Genomic DNA, 16,696 nt, shown 5'->3' with positions numbered 1-16,696 from the left:
CAACACACAATATTACAGTACTCTACAGTACAGTAGAGGCAGCATGGAGTAAGGGACAAAAACTGGACTTGGAGTCAGCAAGGTCTGGGTTCAAATCCTGTCCCTGATACTTATTAGCTGTAAGTCACTTGGGTAAATCACTGCATCTCAGTTTTGTCACCAGTAAAATGCCTCTCAGCTCCTTTCCAGTTCTCACTACGATCCTTCTATTATCCTAAATTCATTCTTGCGTTTCACAGGAAAAGGAATGTAAAAGAGAGGTGTCATCAGAGAGAGGTAACTGAAAAGAAGCTGGGTGGCATCCAGAGTGAGAAGGAGCAACAATGGAAAGTTTGCATGCTCCAAAGGACACCGTGAAACGCGTTCAAGGGATGAACAAGGCTCCCAGCAAGGGGGGTGGCTTCTTTATGGCAGATTTACTGGAGGCCGGACAGGATGGTCATAGAAGATAATCGGGTATGGGTAGGTTGCAATCTGCACTGCTGAAAGAAGTTTCCACATCAGCGAGATGGGAATTCAACAAAGCATGAGTACGTACAGTTGAGGGGTACAAAGTAAAGCACTATTTGAGGTATGAGGGCAGAGGTGGTTATCAATTAGACAAGGATTTCTGAAGGACATGGTCTTTAAGGGGAGCTTTAAATGATGGCTGAGTTCAGCAGGTAAAGATAAGGAAGAAAGGCATTTCAGGCAGCAGAAACAGTCTGAGCAGAGGTGACATGGAATGGAAGCAAACTATATAAAAGAGACGAGAGGAAGGCCCTAGAGTTCTTGAGTTTGGCTGAAGGAAAGTAATAAGAGATAAGAATGGAAAAGAAGGGTGGCATCAGGATGCAGAAGGCCTTGAAAGCTAGGCCAAGGAGTGTGAGCTCGACTTGGGGGGCAGCAGGGAGCCACTAAGGATTATTAGCCAGAGGACTCACGTGACCAAAGCTCTATGCCTGAAGGGATGATTCCATCAGTGTGTTAAGGACTGCTGTCAGCATGGAAAGCGACCAGTACAGAAGACTTCCAGGGAAGCAACTGCCACAGCCCCGAAGGCCAGACACCTGCTGAAGTGGGGCAGTAACAACAAGAACAGAGGGGAGGGATCAGATACAGGAGATTTTTTTAGAGATGGAATGAACAGGACCTGATAACTTACTAGATGTAAGGGGTGAAGAGACAAACATTTACCAGCATTACAAACATGGGAAAGCTAGGTGAATGTGGCGCCACAGAGAGGAACAGTCAAAGGTTGTTGTGGGGATCTAATGAGATAACACATACAGCACTTTGTAAACCTTAGATCAATATATAAACATATTGTTAGGCCAGAAGTGGAAGCAAGTATCAGGAGAAAGATAATAAATTCAGTTCTGGATATCCAAGAATTGATATGCTAGAGGCAACTGGAGATCACAGGATCATAGATTTAAAGCTGGGAGGAATCTCAAGAAATGTAGTCCAATCTGATTCTGCCACAAAGGAAGAAACTGAGAATTATTAGCTAGGGATGACTCGCCCAAGGTTACAGAGGCAGCACTGACAGGAGCAGAGCTGGGATTTGAAAGCAAGATCTCTGATGTCAAATCCTGACTTGTTCTGACTTCACCACACTGCCTCCAAATGCTAGCTGGGAGCCCGGAGGAGAGGGCAGGCCTAGAGACACAGATTTGGGAGTGACCATCATGGAGGTGGTGGCTAAAACCCAGGGAGTGAACACAATTACCAAGGAAGGAAGTGTAGATAGAAGAGAAGGGGTCTATGGAAAGTTACTAGGGGAACAACTGAATTAAGGAGTTGAGAAAAGAATGAGAAACCAGTGGTAGTTTTTTAGAGACTATGAAGGAGTGATTAGGGAGAAGGATGGGGAAGTTGTAATACCTCTGAAGCTGAGGGGGTAGGGAAAATCCAGGAAGAAAATGTATGTAGTCACATGTCAAAAGCAGAAGAGAATGAGGACTGGAAAAGGCCCCTGGATCTGTTGATTAGGAGAACCCACCTGTAAAAGGTCATGGCTCACTATACAGTAATAACAAGAATTGGCTTTTATATAGCACTTTAAGGTTTGCAAAGCACCTTACATGCTATCTTATTTGAGGCAGCATTCCAATTTTACAGATGAGGAAACTGAGACCTGAGAGAGTTTAAGTGACTAGTGTTTGAAGGAAGATTCTTCCTGACCCCAAGACCAACTGCCCTATTCTGGTACCAGCAACATACTAAAAGCCCTTACAGGGTAGTCTTTAGATACATCTGTTATGCAGAGGGGGTGGGGTGGGGGGGGATGGTTATGGAAAGCCATGTAAGAATTGCACAGGACTGAAGGCTGGAGAGGTGGTGATAGGCATTATGGAAGGAGTATTCACCCCAAGGGAGTCAAGAGATCCTCTGTCATGCTTCAGCATAGTACAGACATGGCCTTGAGCTCTCAAAGGCTATGCTGGCAGAGCACAAACCATGGAAAGTTCTACCAAAATGAAGACTTCAAGTGAAGACCCAGTAAGAGTTAGTTTGTCTAGGTCTCCAAGGGCCAGCCTTTGGTTCATCACCAAAGGTCTGGCCACCAGGTGATGACGTTTTTGGCCACAGGAACACATCAGGTTCATCAATCTATCAGTCAACTAGCATTTATTAAACACCTACCAAGTGCCAGACATGGAGAGGATGTAATCTGCATTTCTGAACAAAACGGAATTACAGATCCTTAGAGTGTTAATTATAATGTTGATGATACCTAATATTTTTCCTGGCACAGCTATCCTATGAAGTAGAGGTTAGTACTATTAGTCCCATTTGGCAGAAGAAACTGAGGTCCAATGAGATGAAGTGATTTGCCCAGGATCATACAGGTAGTAAGAGGTAAAGTTGGACCCACAGAATTTAGAGCTGAAGGATATCTTAATACAGGATGTTAGAGTTGGGAGGGACCTTGGTTCACAGAATGTTGGAGCTCAAAGGGTTTTTTAGATATCATCAAGTTGACCTTCTTTCTTTACAGGTAAGCCCCAGTAAAAAGAAGTCATTTGCCCAGGGTCACGCAGGCATTAAGTGGCAAAGATAGTCTTTTAAATCGATATCTAGTGCTCCTTCCATGCTGTCTCCTACTCCACAAGTCAGGGAAGGAAACAGGGCATATCCAGTGCAAATGAACTCCCGGTTGAGGAAAGTAAATTTATACACATAAAACAAGTAGAGAACAAATCAAACTGGGTAATATAATCCAGTGTTAAATTGTGTAAAAGAGCACAGAGAAAGGAAATGTCAGTGTGGTATGTTGTCAAGAATGAGAATCATAGGAACTGGGTTTGAATCCTGGACCTTGGTGAACTTAACCTTACTGGGCTTGTTTTTCATTTGTAAAATGGGAGAGTTGGACTGGATGACTTCCAACATGCGTTCCAACTAGAAATTCATGAGCAGTCAAGGAAAACTTCCCAGAAGAGGTAGGTGCAAGTGAGACAGCCTAATGTAGTGGAAAGAATCCCACCTGGGAGTCTGGAGACCAAGTTTGAATCCCAATTCACTGTGTGACCTTGGGTTCACATCTCTGGGCCTCAGTTTTCCTCATCTGTCCATCAAAGGTCTTGGACTGGATGACCTCTCGGGTCCCTTCCAACTCTAGGACTGATTCCGTGGGACTCCTCCATCCTTCCAGACAAATCTGAAAGCTCCAGAAATCTTTCAGGTGATTGTAGACAAAGATGCTAAACATGCTCTGCACCCTAGGACTACCTTAAAACTAACAGGGTCACCAGCAGCCAAGTTTGGGTCCACCCCTTAATTCCCACTGAGTCATTCTGGAATGTGTGTTAGGTAGAATTTGGAAAATTCACTCTATTTAACGGGCCTTCAGTGACCTTTTAACTTCCCAATCTTTTGGCTAAGGACTGGGTGCCCTCCGGGAAGCGAGCATTTTGAGCTTCCACAACACCCTAACCCAAACTGTCAGATGGGGTATATCTTGTTTTAGGCATAGGACATTCTACAACCATCTACTTTCAGAGCTAGAGGAAGCCTCAGAGATAATCTCTTTCTAATCCCTTTAATCTACATAGATGGAAAATGAGACCCAGGGAGAAGAGAATTGTCCAAGATCATACAGCCAAGAAGTGGTGGAACCGTGTCTGAAGTCCAGAGCTCTGTCCATTCTACTCCAATGTGTGACTATATTCTGGCCAGTTCCTGATTTCTCATTTTGACTTTCTTGGGGAGGAGGGGTGGTGGTGGTGGTGTGTGTGTGTTGGTCCCTCAGTACTATAGATTGGACCTGAATAAAAGACCCCAAAGGGACTTCAATCCTGGATGGTTCTGAGAGTGGGGTGGGCTCCAAAATTTCTCATGCAGGCAAAGGGAAGGAAACTGTGGAGAGTGCAACTTTGGCACTCACCCCAGTTCTGAGGTTCAAGGGAGCACCATACTCCACTCTCCTGGGACCATGAGGGCAACTGGAATGTAAGATCTGCTCCCCTTGAAATAACTGGATGCCCTCTTGGAATGCTGAGGAGCTGCCTCTGGAATGTCTGGTTGCCTTTGGAATGTTGGGCTGCCCCTCTTGGAACGCTGAACTGCTTCTCCTGCAACATCTGGTTGTCATCTTGGAATGTTGATCTGACCCCTTTGCAACATCTGCTAGATCTCTTGGAACACAGAACTGCCCCTCTTGCAAGATCTAGTTCCTTCTAACACTGAGCTGCCCGCCTTGCAACCTCTGGTTGTCATCTTGGAACGCTGAGCTGCCCCTCCTTGCAACCTCTGGTTGTCCCTTTCTAACGCTGAGCCGCCCCATCCCCCACCCTCGCAACACCTGCTTGGCCCCTTCTAAGGCTGAGCTGCTCCCCTTGCAGCACCTGCTAGACCCCTTGAAACACTAAGCTGCCCCCCTTGCAAGATCTGGTTCCTTCTAACACTGAGCTGCCCGCCTTGCAACCTCTGGTTGTCCCTTTCTAACGCTGAGCCGCCCCATCCCCCACCCTCGCAACACCTGCTTGGCCCCTTCTAAGGCTGAGCTGCTCCCCTTGCAGCACCTGCTAGACCCCTTGAAACACTAAGCTGCCCCCCTTGCAAGATCTGGTTCCTTTTAACACTGAGCTGCCCGCCTTGCAACCTCTGGTTGTCCCTTTCTAACGCTGAGCCGCCCCATCCCCCACCCTCGCAACACCTGCTTGGCCCCTTCTAAGGCTGAGCTGCACCCCTTGCAGCACCTGCTAGACCCCTTGAAACACTAAGCTGCCCCCCTTGCAAGATCTGGTTCCTTCTAACACTGAGCTGCCCGCCTTGCAACCTCTGGTTGTCCCTTTCTAACGCTGAGCCGCCCCATCCCCCACCCTCGCAACACCTGCTTGGCCCCTTCTAAGGCTGAGCTGCACCCCTTGCAGCACCTGCTAGACCCCTTGAAACACTAAGCTGCCCCCCTTGCAAGATCTGGTTCCTTCTAACACTGAGCTGCCCCTCCTTGCAACCTCTGGTTGTCCCTTTCTAACGCTGAGCCGCCCCATCCCCCACCCTCGCAACACCTGCTTGGCCCCTTCTAAGGCTGAGCTGCACCCCTTGCAGCACCTGCTAGACCCCTTGAAACACTAAGCTGCCCCCCTTGCAAGATCTGGTTCCTTCTAACACTGAGCTGCCCGCCTTGCAACCTCTGGTTGTCCCTTTCTAACGCTGAGCCGCCCCATCCCCCACCCTCGCAACACCTGCTTGGCCCCTTCTAAGGCTGAGCTGCACCCCTTGCAGCACCTGCTAGACCCCTTGAAACACTAAGCTGCCCCCCTTGCAAGATCTGGTTCCTTCTAACACTGAGCTGCCCGCCTTGCAACCTCTGGTTGTCCCTTTCTAACGCTGAGCCGCCCCATCCCCCACCCTCGCAACACCTGCTTGGCCCCTTCTAAGGCTGAGCTGCACCCCTTGCAGCACCTGCTAGACCCCTTGAAACACTAAGCTGCCCCCCTTGCAAGATCTGGTTCCTTCTAACACTGAGCTGCCCCTCCTTGCAACCTCTGGTTGTCCCTTTCTAACGCTGAGCCGCCCCATCCCCCACCCTCGCAACACCTGCTTGGCCCCTTCTAAGGCTGAGCTGCACCCCTTGCAGCACCTGCTAGACCCCTTGAAACACTAAGCTGCCCCCCTTGCAAGATCTGGTTCCTTCTAACACTGAGCTGCCCGCCTTGCAACCTCTGGTTGTCCCTTTCTAACGCTGAGCCGCCCCATCCCCCACCCTCGCAACACCTGCTTGGCCCCTTCTAAGGCTGAGCTGCTCCCCTTGCAGCACCTGCTAGACCCCTTGAAACACTAAGCTGCCCCCCTTGCAAGATCTGGTTCCTTCTAACACTGAGCTGCCCCCCTTGCACATCTGCTTGTCGTCTTCTAAGGCTGAGCTGCCCCCTTGGCGACACCTGCTCGTCCCCTTCTAACGCTGAATTGCCCCCCTTGCAACATCTGGCTGCCCCCTTGGAAGGCTGAGGTCCTTTCGTGGAATGCTGGGCTAGGCCTCCGTGGAACGTCTGGCCCCCGCAGGGGCGCGCTTCTACCTACCTGGACAGTGTGGACCCAGCCCACGTCCATGTGGCTGTGAGGCACCACGAAGGCCCTCAGACCGCCAGGCGCTGGCTCGCGGAGGCCGCTCGCTCCCGGCGCTGACAGCAGCCATAGGGGTAGGAGCCACAGGGCCTGCGGCCAGGCCAGGAGCCTCATCCTGGCTGGGGAAGGTGCCTCCAGCTCCGAGACAGCCGAGGGAACCGAGGCAACCGATGCAGCGGAGGCAACCGATGCAGCGGCGGCAACCGATGCAGCGGCGGCAACCGATGCAGCGGAGGCAACCGATGCAGCGGCGGCAACCGATGCAGCGGCGGCAACCGATGCAGCGGAGGCAACCGAGGCAACCGATGCAGCGGAGGCAACTGCGGCAACCAAGGCGTAGCCCTAGCTCCCCGACTTCCGTTCCCACCCCCTCACTCCTCCCCTCCACTGGGGGGCGGGGGGGAGAGGCAGCACGGCTACGGCGAGCCAGAGGGGACCTGCCGCTCCGAGGAGGCAGCATGCACGCCCCCCTCCCCCAGCCCTGGGGGGAGGGTGGTAGGGGTGGGATGGGGTAGATGAGTCCATTAATTGTCTAATTAATAGTGTATGCCCTGTATAATTTGCTCGTGCAGATAACTACAATTAATAGTCTTCCAGGGACTGTAGTTGGGGGAGGAGGAGCTGCCTTTCTTTGACAACCGGAGCGGGCTGGAGCCTGCTGCGTCACTAACATGGAGACTTCAAGGTGCAGCCCGAGCTTGTGGCACGTGCCTCGCTCTGCCGCAGGGAGGATCCCGGGTTCTGCGCAGATCGCCACCGCCACCGCCCTGCGGGGTCCGCAGTGCGGCGCGGCTTGTCGCAGGAGGAGGGCACTGAGGCTGCGCGAAGGGAGAGCCGCATACACGCCTTATCTATACTGGAGCTAACCCGGGTTTTGCGGGTCCCGACTCTTGGTCCATCTCTCTATCCGCAGAGCCGCCTGGCTGCCTTAGCTGTGGCGGTTTGGGGAAGCCTCTGCACCCCTTCTAAGAATCACGTGTTTTCTAAGCACAAAATAAAATACAGAGGATTGCAAAGGAAACCAAAGGTTAGTGAAAATAAAGCTGTAGTTTTTTCCCCATCCAAGTTCTGGAAACTCCTGAAATCTCTCTGTGAACCCTACCCAGGTGTAGTATGAGGGCAGAGTTTATAATTTCAAAGAGGATCATACATATGTCTGAAAGGTTCGGAACCGCAAGATATAAGGTATCTTCAAAGTAGGAGGCAGAAGAATCAAAGCATATATTTAGCCTCCACAGTAACCAACCCACAAACCAGCATCCTCATTTTGATATTTTGATCAAAAGCTTCCAGGCCCAATAAGACTGCCTCACAAGAGTAACCAGGAGGCCGCAGAGAAGCATGATGGTATAAAGCAAAATCATATACATGCTTCCCCTCTATGGTAAAATGATTACCCACTGGCCTCAAGTCCTTGTTCAGCACTCCTCAATGCTCTCATAGGTGAGCTCTGCTACCGGCAGCTCCTGCTTCAGCTTCAGCTGTGGCTGTAGCTGTAGCAGCCTCTAGCTCCAACAGAAGCTGTTTTTAACCATCCGGCTTCTGCCGGGGGTGTAAGGTACACCAGGAAAAGCACAGGTTCTTTCGTTCTGCTTAAGCAAGGTGAAGGGATTGACCAGGAAAGCACAGGTTCTTTCGATCTGCTTAAGCAAGGGAAGCAAGGTGAAGGGGCCGACAAGCTTACTCCAATCCAACATACAAACAGCATTCAGTTAGTTCAGGGGGAAAAGCCAAACTATTCAAGGGCACTTGTTGACTAAGTGCTAAGGAGCCCATTTTTGGTTACCAACACACCAGGTTAAGAATACCCCATCTAGTCCAACTCTCCCTTTTTACAGGTGAGGAAACTAAGTCAGGGGGAGTTTTAAGTGGCATGACCCTGGTGACATAGCTGGTAAGAAGAAGCTAGGTGGCACAGTGGGTAGAGTATTGGACCTGGAATCAGGAAAACCTGAGTTCAAATTTGACCCCAGATACTTACTAACTGCGATCCTGAGCAAGTCACAACTTCAGTCTGCCTCAATTTCCTCATCTGTAAAGTGGAGAAAATTATAGCACTTGCCTCCCAGGGTTGTTCTGAGGATAAAATAAGATAATGTTTATAAAGTTCTTTGCAAATCTTTTTTAACATATTTTTATTTTGTTAAATATTTCCCAATTACATGTAAAATTATTTTTATATTCATTTTTAAAATTTTTGAGTTCCAAATTCTCTCCCTCCCACCTGCCCCTTGAAAAAGCAAGCAATATGATATGTATGGGAATATGTATGGGAAGTCATGCAAAACATTTCCATATTAGCCATGTTGCAAAAGAAACACACACACGAAAAATAAAGTAAAAAAAAAACTATGCTTCAATCTGTATTCAGAGGTCATCAATTCTCTCTCAGGAAGAGGATATCATTTTTTATCATGAGTCCTTTGGAGTTGTCTTGATCAGAGTAGCTAAGTCTTTCACAGTTGATCATCTTTATAATCTTGCTGTTACTGTGTATGTTGATCTGGTTCTGCTCACTTCACTTTGCATCAGTTCATATAAATCTTTCCCAGTTTTTCTGAAACCAGCCTGCACATCATTTCTTATAGAAGTGCTTTGCAAAGCTTAAAGTGTTATATAGATGTTTGCTATTAGTATTTCATAACAGTGCTTTACTCACAGTAAGGACTTACTAAATGCTTGTTGAAGTTGCTGAGTGAGGATTTGTAACAAGGTCATCTGACCTTTCTACATCTCCTCTCTTGCTTTCAGTTCCCTCACCTATAAAATAAGGTCGTTGGACTAGATAGTCTTTAAGGCTCCATCAAGCACTAGATCTCATGAGAAAAAGTTGGCAGTATAGGCCATCCAGATCTTAGGTCTTTTGGGGAATACCCTCTGTCTTGAAGGCTATAGGGCTTCAGAAGTTTCTGGTTTTGCACTTGAGAATGTAGCATCTTTTCCCAAAACTGGCATCCTTATCCTATGGGCAGGGCTGTGGTTTCTTATTTCCAATTTCATTTATTGCTATGTTAAAGGAATTTTAATTTGGTACTCATTATGTATAGATAGATTCTCAGAAGAGGCTCTATGGGGAGTCTGACAGTTTGATACAAAGCACTGAATTGGAGGTTAGAGAACCTGGTTAGTCCCACTTCTGCTATTTACTAGCTGTTGAGCTTGGGCATTATATCATTTTACCTTCCTGAGACTCAGTCCCCTCATCTGTCTAATGGGGATAATAATGTAGGATAGCCAAAAGGAATAATATATATGTATATGTATGTGTATATATATATATATATACATATATATATATACATATATATATATATATATATATGGAGTGTCTTATGCTTTGCTACTTTTTATAAAGGACTTTAATAACAATAGCTAGCATTTATATAGGGCTCAAAGGTTTGCAGTGTACAAAAGATTTTATTTGATCTTCACAACAAGTTGGTGAAGTAGAAGCTACTGTTATCTCCATTTTATAAATTGGGAAATTGAGGCCTAAAGAGGTCATATGACTTATCCAGGGTCACCCACCTAATAAGTGTCTGGGGCAGGATTTAGACTCAGGTGTTCGTGGCTCCAACTCCAGCACTCTGTCCTCGGTGACACCTTGCTGTCTAATGCTTTTCTATACATTAACTCATTTGATCCTCCTAACAATCATGTTAGGCAAGAACTAGGTATTGGTATTCAATGGCAGAATGTGAAGCAGGTAGTACAGGCATTTCACAGACTAGATCACTAAAGCTAACCAAGAGGTTAAGGAACTTGCTTATGATCATGCAGCTAGTGTCAGAGGTAGGAATCAAACCCAGGTCTCTCCTGAATCCATGTTCAGAGCTCTTCTACATCACGCAGCTTTTCAAATACTAGGAATACAGGGATGATCAGAGAAACAGTCGATGCAAATATTTTTCAACAATATTTACAACAGTTGCACAAAGTGAGATAAACCTCCATGAACTAGATGATAATGATGATTAAAAAAACACCACACATTTAAACAGCAGTTTCAAGTTTAGAAAGCACTTTCCTCATAATAACCCTGATAAGTAGGCTTTGCAAGTATTACCTCCATTCTACAGAAGAGAAGACTGAAGTTCAGGCATATGAAGTGAGTTGCCCAGGGTCATAACGATGGCAAATATCTGAGGTGAAATATGAACCCAGGTCTCCTAACTCCAGCACTGTTTCTCACACCTCCTTTCTCTGAATTGCAAAAGTACCATTCCTGATTGAATGTCTTAAAACACATACCATATTGGCTTTTCATATCTAGCTGTAACGAATCCCACCTGCACTTGGCTATAATGTTTCAGCTTAACGTCACTTCTTGTACTGTAAAAGATGCTGCAGCTTTCCCTTAAACACTGCCATCTCCTGTATCTACCATCTACTACCAAGGCAGCTACACAGATGGCCCTTTCTGATGACATGTGACCTTGACTCCTTGCCACAAATTCTTGGAAGGACACCTAATCACCAGCACTAAGCCCTCATTCCCTGCATTTAGTAGCAAAGGCAACAGACTTCTCTTGGCTCTCTCAGCCTTCCCTGTCAACTTGCATTCATTCTCTCCCTTCATTCATTTCCCTGGCCCTAATGCGTTGTTTTCTTTGGGTTTAAAGGAGCTGTTCAGTCAGGTGGTTTTCAAAATATCTTTTAAGGAGTAGCAATTTTATTTTAATCTGGTTTTTGTTTTTAAGACTGGCAAAAGAGCATGGTATGCAAAAGTGGACTGTAGCACATTACTGAAGATGATTTGTGTATGAGATGGGGCATCGAAGGTATGACATCTAGAGCAGGCAGGGACCTTAGGAAGTAGAATACCAGAAATGCAATGAAATCTAGAAGGCATTTATTTCAACTCTTTTATTTTTATAAGTGAGGAAAGTGAGATCCATAAAGATTAAGTGACTTACCCAAGTCATACGACTAGTAAATTGTAGAGCCAAGATTAAAATCTATGCACTGTATACTGAGTTGCAATACGGTGTTCTTCCTAGTTCACTATGACACTAAAGACACATAGATCTGTGTCTGTATATATACATATGTATGTATGCATGTGTGTGTTGTGTATGTTATATATAGATGTACACACACATGTGTGTATGTATGACCTGAGTTCAAATTCTGCCTCAGACATTTACTAGCTGGTTTACTAGGCAAGTCACTAACCTTTATTTACCTAATTTTCCTTACCTGTAAAATGAAGATAAAAATATCACCTATTAATAACATTAACAATTAATTAACAGTTAATAATGAATAATAATGTTAATAATAGCAACTTCCCAGGGTTGTTGCGAGCATCAAATGAAATATTAATTGTAAAGCATTTAGCACAGTGCCTAGAGCTATTTAACATTAGCTATTATAATATATATACACACGTATATGTATGTATATACTATATGTATATATATATATATATGCATACACATATACATATGTATGAGATGGGCTAGTCATGGAGTAAGATTGCCGTGGAGTGTTAACAGCTAGAATAACTGATCACAAGCAATAATAGCTAACATTTATATAGAACTTCAAGGTTTGCAAAGCTCTTTGCAAGCAGGGTATCCCAAAAGTTTTAGTTCAGTTTCAAACTATTTGAAGCTTTCAACTACACTAAGACTTTTGGGACACGCTGCATGTTAACTCATTTGATTCTTTCAACAAACCTGAGAGGTAGGCACTTTCATTATACCAAGCTTTAAAGACGAAAAAACTGAGTCTGAAACCAAATGACTTTCCCAGGGTTAGCCAGATAGTAAATGTCTGAGGCAGAATTTGAATTTAGGTCTTCCTGTTGCCAAGTACAGCACTCTACTCACTATGCCACCACAACAAGTATTCATAAAACACTAAAGGAACCAAAGGATGGCTTCTAATGTCTTTGGTAAGATACTCTATGGAATACTTATAGGTATGGAAAAGAATTACTGAGGCTGGGAAGGCATGGAAGGGCTGTCATCACACTTGTTGAGTGTATACCCACACCCATGAGTATAAGATTAAATTGTGGAATAGCCTTGTAAGAATCGTGAAAGCCAAAGATGACAGACGAGGGGACCAGCAGCGGTGGGTGGGGGAGTGGACTCTCCTCATTGCCCATTTCCAGATGTTGTCAATGGGGCTGCCCCTAGTTATCAAACTGCTGATGGAGCAATCAGAGATTGCATCAGCCCTTAAAGCCCCTACTTCTTCACTCCTCCTAAGGTGACAGGGTTGAAGTTGATGGGAAGTCCTCAGCAACTGGAATAATAAGAACTCCCATTTCTATGTGTTTCAACAACCCTGCTAGCAGCTTCTGTAGGGGTATAAGATTCACCCATAGCCAGCACCCAGAAAGCTGTCAACTGCACAGGTTCTTCTGATCTGCTTAATTAAGGAAAGCAAGGTAAAGGGGTTGACAAGCTTACTTTTAATTCAGCATTCAAATATCATTCAGTTAGTTCAGGGGGAAAAGCCAGCACCTTGAACTTCAAAACAAAATGCAAACAAATTACAAACATCAACAGACTTTGTCTGATTCAAATCCCAACACATAGTTACCAGAGTTCAACAAAGTTTCAACATCCGGGTTTACAAACTGGAGGGCTCCTTAGCTACAGCTGCCCAGAATCTCCTCATCAACACCATCTCCAGAGCCCCACACAAATGGCTCTGTCCTCCCTTCTTATAGGGCTTCAGACATCAAACATCATTTGAATCACCAAAGAACCAATCACCAGAGCTCAGGCTCTGGTGATTGGTTCTTGGGTTGGCCCATCCCCTTAGGACCCTGGAAGGTTCACATCCACATGGATTAGGTTAACACCTAATGGGGTTTGGGCCTGGGGCTTAGCACCTAGTAAGGCTCACTGAATTACTCAAAGAAAACAAAGGCAATTTTGCTTATCAACACACTCCACCCATTGTTCTAGGATACATAATCTAATCAGTCATGTATCCTAGAACATACATTGTGATCCAATTACAAAGGAAACTAAAACATATCATTCATAATAAAGCAAAACATATCATTCAGTGACATTCCCAAATATTGGTTTACAATTCAAAGGTAACCCACCCCTAGGTCCCAGCAAGATAATCTCTTCAATCAATCATTCCCAAAATAATTGTTAACTATTCAAATGTCCACTCCTAGGTCAAAGCAAGTTAATCTCTTGAGCTCATAAAGTGTCCAAATAAAGTGCTTCTTCAGCAGCACACTGCCATAGGCAGGCTTTTTCCCAGTACCCTGAGGCACGGGCATGCTTTAGTTAGTAAAGTCCTAAAGCAAACAAACAAACAAATAGAGTTCTCTTGGGGATATCTCCTCCCCAAACTGCCGTTGCAGGCTTCCATGTGGCACCCAAAGTCCCAATTTCAAAGAAAGAGTCCAAACAAAGTTCTTTTAGGGTCTGTTCTCCTCATTAAGTTCCAGTCCCCGGTTCCAAGTCCCGAGGGTCCGCTGGGCAATAAAACCAACAGGGTGGGGTCCCCGGGGGTCCAAGGCACTTCCCCCACCCCAACAAAAACAAATCCATGCCTCCCTCCTAGATCCCAAGCAGCCCAAGCTGAAGGGACCAAAAAGGCAGACTCAGTGCCTTGCTGCAAAGTTTTCATCTTGCTCCATGGCTGGACTTCAGGCTCCTGGGTTCCAACTCCAGCTGGCCTCACCTGGCTTCTTCTAGAATCTCGATGTAGGTGGTTCCCCATCTTTGTGCTCACCTCACCAAAGTCAGCTGGAAAGCAGCTCACTGCTCTCACCTTTCCAAAGTTCTCATGCAGGCAGTCTCTTGGATCAATATTTTGGCAGCCGCTGTCTGCTTCTTCTTTCTCCTCACCAGCCCCTCCTGCCAAATCTGTAGGAAGGTCATTCTCCAAGTCTCCAAGGCCATTCTCCCCTCCTGTTTTAAAACTCCATATACAATATAATCTCAAGACTTTCACTCTTTCAGCACAGTCCTCCAGGGCCAGGCTTATCAGCTTAAGCCCTGGGAAGAAGGGATTATCTCCTGCTCTGGGCCCCTGGGAAACCATGCTCAGCACTTCCACCAGCCTGTTTTCCTTCAGGACTTTGTTGCTCCTGAGCCTGCACAGAACCATAGCCACTCCAAGTACAAAGAGCAATCCAAAAACTGGGAAACATTCAACCAGCCAAGTACCCCAACACGCCATGCTTCCTCGTTAAAGCCAGATCCTGCCAACTACGCCATATGTGTCAACAATCCGGCTGGCAGCTTCTGTGGGGGTATAAGAGTCACCCATAGCCAGCACCCAGAAAGCTGCCAACTGCACGGGTTCTTCTGATCTGCTTAATTAAGGAAAGCAAGGTAAAGGGGTTGACAAGTTTACTTTCAATTCAGCATTCAAATATCATTCAGTTAGTTCAGGGGAAAAAGCTAGCACCCTGAACTTCAAAACAAAATGCAAACTTCAAAACAAAATTACAAACATCAACAGACTTTGTCTGATTCAATCCCAACACATAGTTACCAGAGTTCAACAAAATCTCAACATCTGGGTTTACAAGCTGGAGGGCTCCTTAGCTATAGCTGCCCGGAGTCTCCTCATCAACACCATCTCCAGAGCCCTGCGCAAATGGCTCTGTCCTCCCTTCTTATAGGGCTTCAGACATCATGAAACATCATCTGAATCACCAGAGATCAGGCTCTGGTGATTGGTTCTTGAGTTGGCCCCTCCCCTTAGGACCCTTGGAGGTTCACATCCACATGGATTAGGTTAACACCTAATGGGGTTTGGGCCTGGGGCTTAGCACCTAGTAAGGCTCACTGAATGACTCAAAGAAAACAAAAGCTATTTTGCTTATCAACACACTATGGCATGGACAAAGTCCTTTCATCATAACCACCATGTGAGGTAGGTAGCATAATTGGTATCATTCTCATTTTATAGATGAGGAAAATGAAGCCATACCTAGCAATCCCGGGGCTTGGGGTAAGCATCATGGAAACCACCTTCGAATCAACAAGAAAAGAGGAAAGGGGGAGCTCTCAGACCTCAAAGTTTGTGGTGGAGGGGTGGGGAGAAGAGAAGACAGGGTGGAAGAAGACCCCAGTGGATAGAAACTCCAATGGGTAGGCCAGGGGAAGCTTGCCAACAAAGAGAGAGGGAGCAGAGTAAGGCCAGGCCACCTGGGGAGAAAGCAGACCATCTGGTAGCTTTCCATTTTAACTTCCTAACTAGGTGCTAAGTTTCATTTTCCTACCTGCTAAAAAGAATACAAATGATGTCCCTGGACTCTAAGTTTCTATATTTTGAGGAAAATCTCCAGTTGACTTGACTCACAGTTCTTGGTGAATTTAACCAAGGTCATATAGCTAATAAGCACCAGAGCTAGGATTTGAACCCAGGTGCCCTGTCTCCAAGCCCAGGGTTCTTTCTGCTACATCACACTATGTCATACTTGCCCACCTAGTGCCCTCTCTATACTCTAGGTGCCCGCTAGGTTCATGCTGTCCCAAGGCCTCCTCACTGGGCTCCTCCCAGGCCCTAACAAGGACCTGAAACAGACCTGTTGAAGACCTTAGCTTAAAAAGGCCAGGGTCTCTCACTGCATCAGGGACCATCTCCAGTCATTCTGATCTATATCTGGCCACTGGACCCCAATAGCTTTGGAGGAGAAAGTGAGGCTGGTGACTTGGCACAGCCCTGCCTCACTTAAATCCAATTCACTTGCATGTCATGATATCACCTTCCTGATGTCATGGTCCTCTTTGAGAATGAAGGACAAACAACAACAATAAAGACCTATCTGTAACTTCAACTTTCTTACCAAGGGAGTTAGAAACTACTACCCAAAGTGTATTTTATTTTATTATTGGAGTTGATCATTTCAAGGATTTACTTCTTTAGAAGTTCCTAACCTAGGATGCATGAACTTTTTTTAACAATATTTTGATAACTGTATTCACTATTGTAAAGTGGTTTCATTTGTAATCCTGTGTATTTTACTTTAAGAATTTAAAAACATGATTCTGAGGAGTCCATAGGCTTCATCAGCCTGCTACGGGGGTCCGTATCACAAAAAAAGGTTGAGAGTGCCTGCTACAGGTGCACCATCCCTATAACTGCAAAATGTTTCCTGGCCTACTCCACAGAGGGAGCCCAAGGCTAATTACAGTCTATG

General features: G+C 45.9%; 1 protein-coding gene across 1 annotated transcript in view; it reads right to left on the bottom strand.

Moving 5' to 3' along the window:
• The window catches only part of MAN2B2 (mannosidase alpha class 2B member 2), an 84,689-nt gene extending 77,772 nt beyond the window's left edge, over nt 1–6,917 (bottom strand). The window contains exon 1 of the mRNA XM_036762848.1: nt 6,514–6,917. Coding sequence (XP_036618743.1) covers nt 6,514–6,672 — 159 coding nt within the window. The 5' untranslated portion in view covers nt 6,673–6,917. The remainder of the gene's footprint in view (nt 1–6,513) is intronic.
• Nucleotides 6,918–16,696: the final 9,779 nt, after the last annotated feature.

Source organism: Trichosurus vulpecula, chromosome 6, assembly GCF_011100635.1.
Source record: "Trichosurus vulpecula isolate mTriVul1 chromosome 6, mTriVul1.pri, whole genome shotgun sequence".
NCBI lineage: Eukaryota > Metazoa > Chordata > Mammalia > Diprotodontia > Phalangeridae > Trichosurus > Trichosurus vulpecula.
Note: the sequence above shows the minus strand (reverse complement) of the source record. Positions and strands in the feature narration are given on the sequence as shown.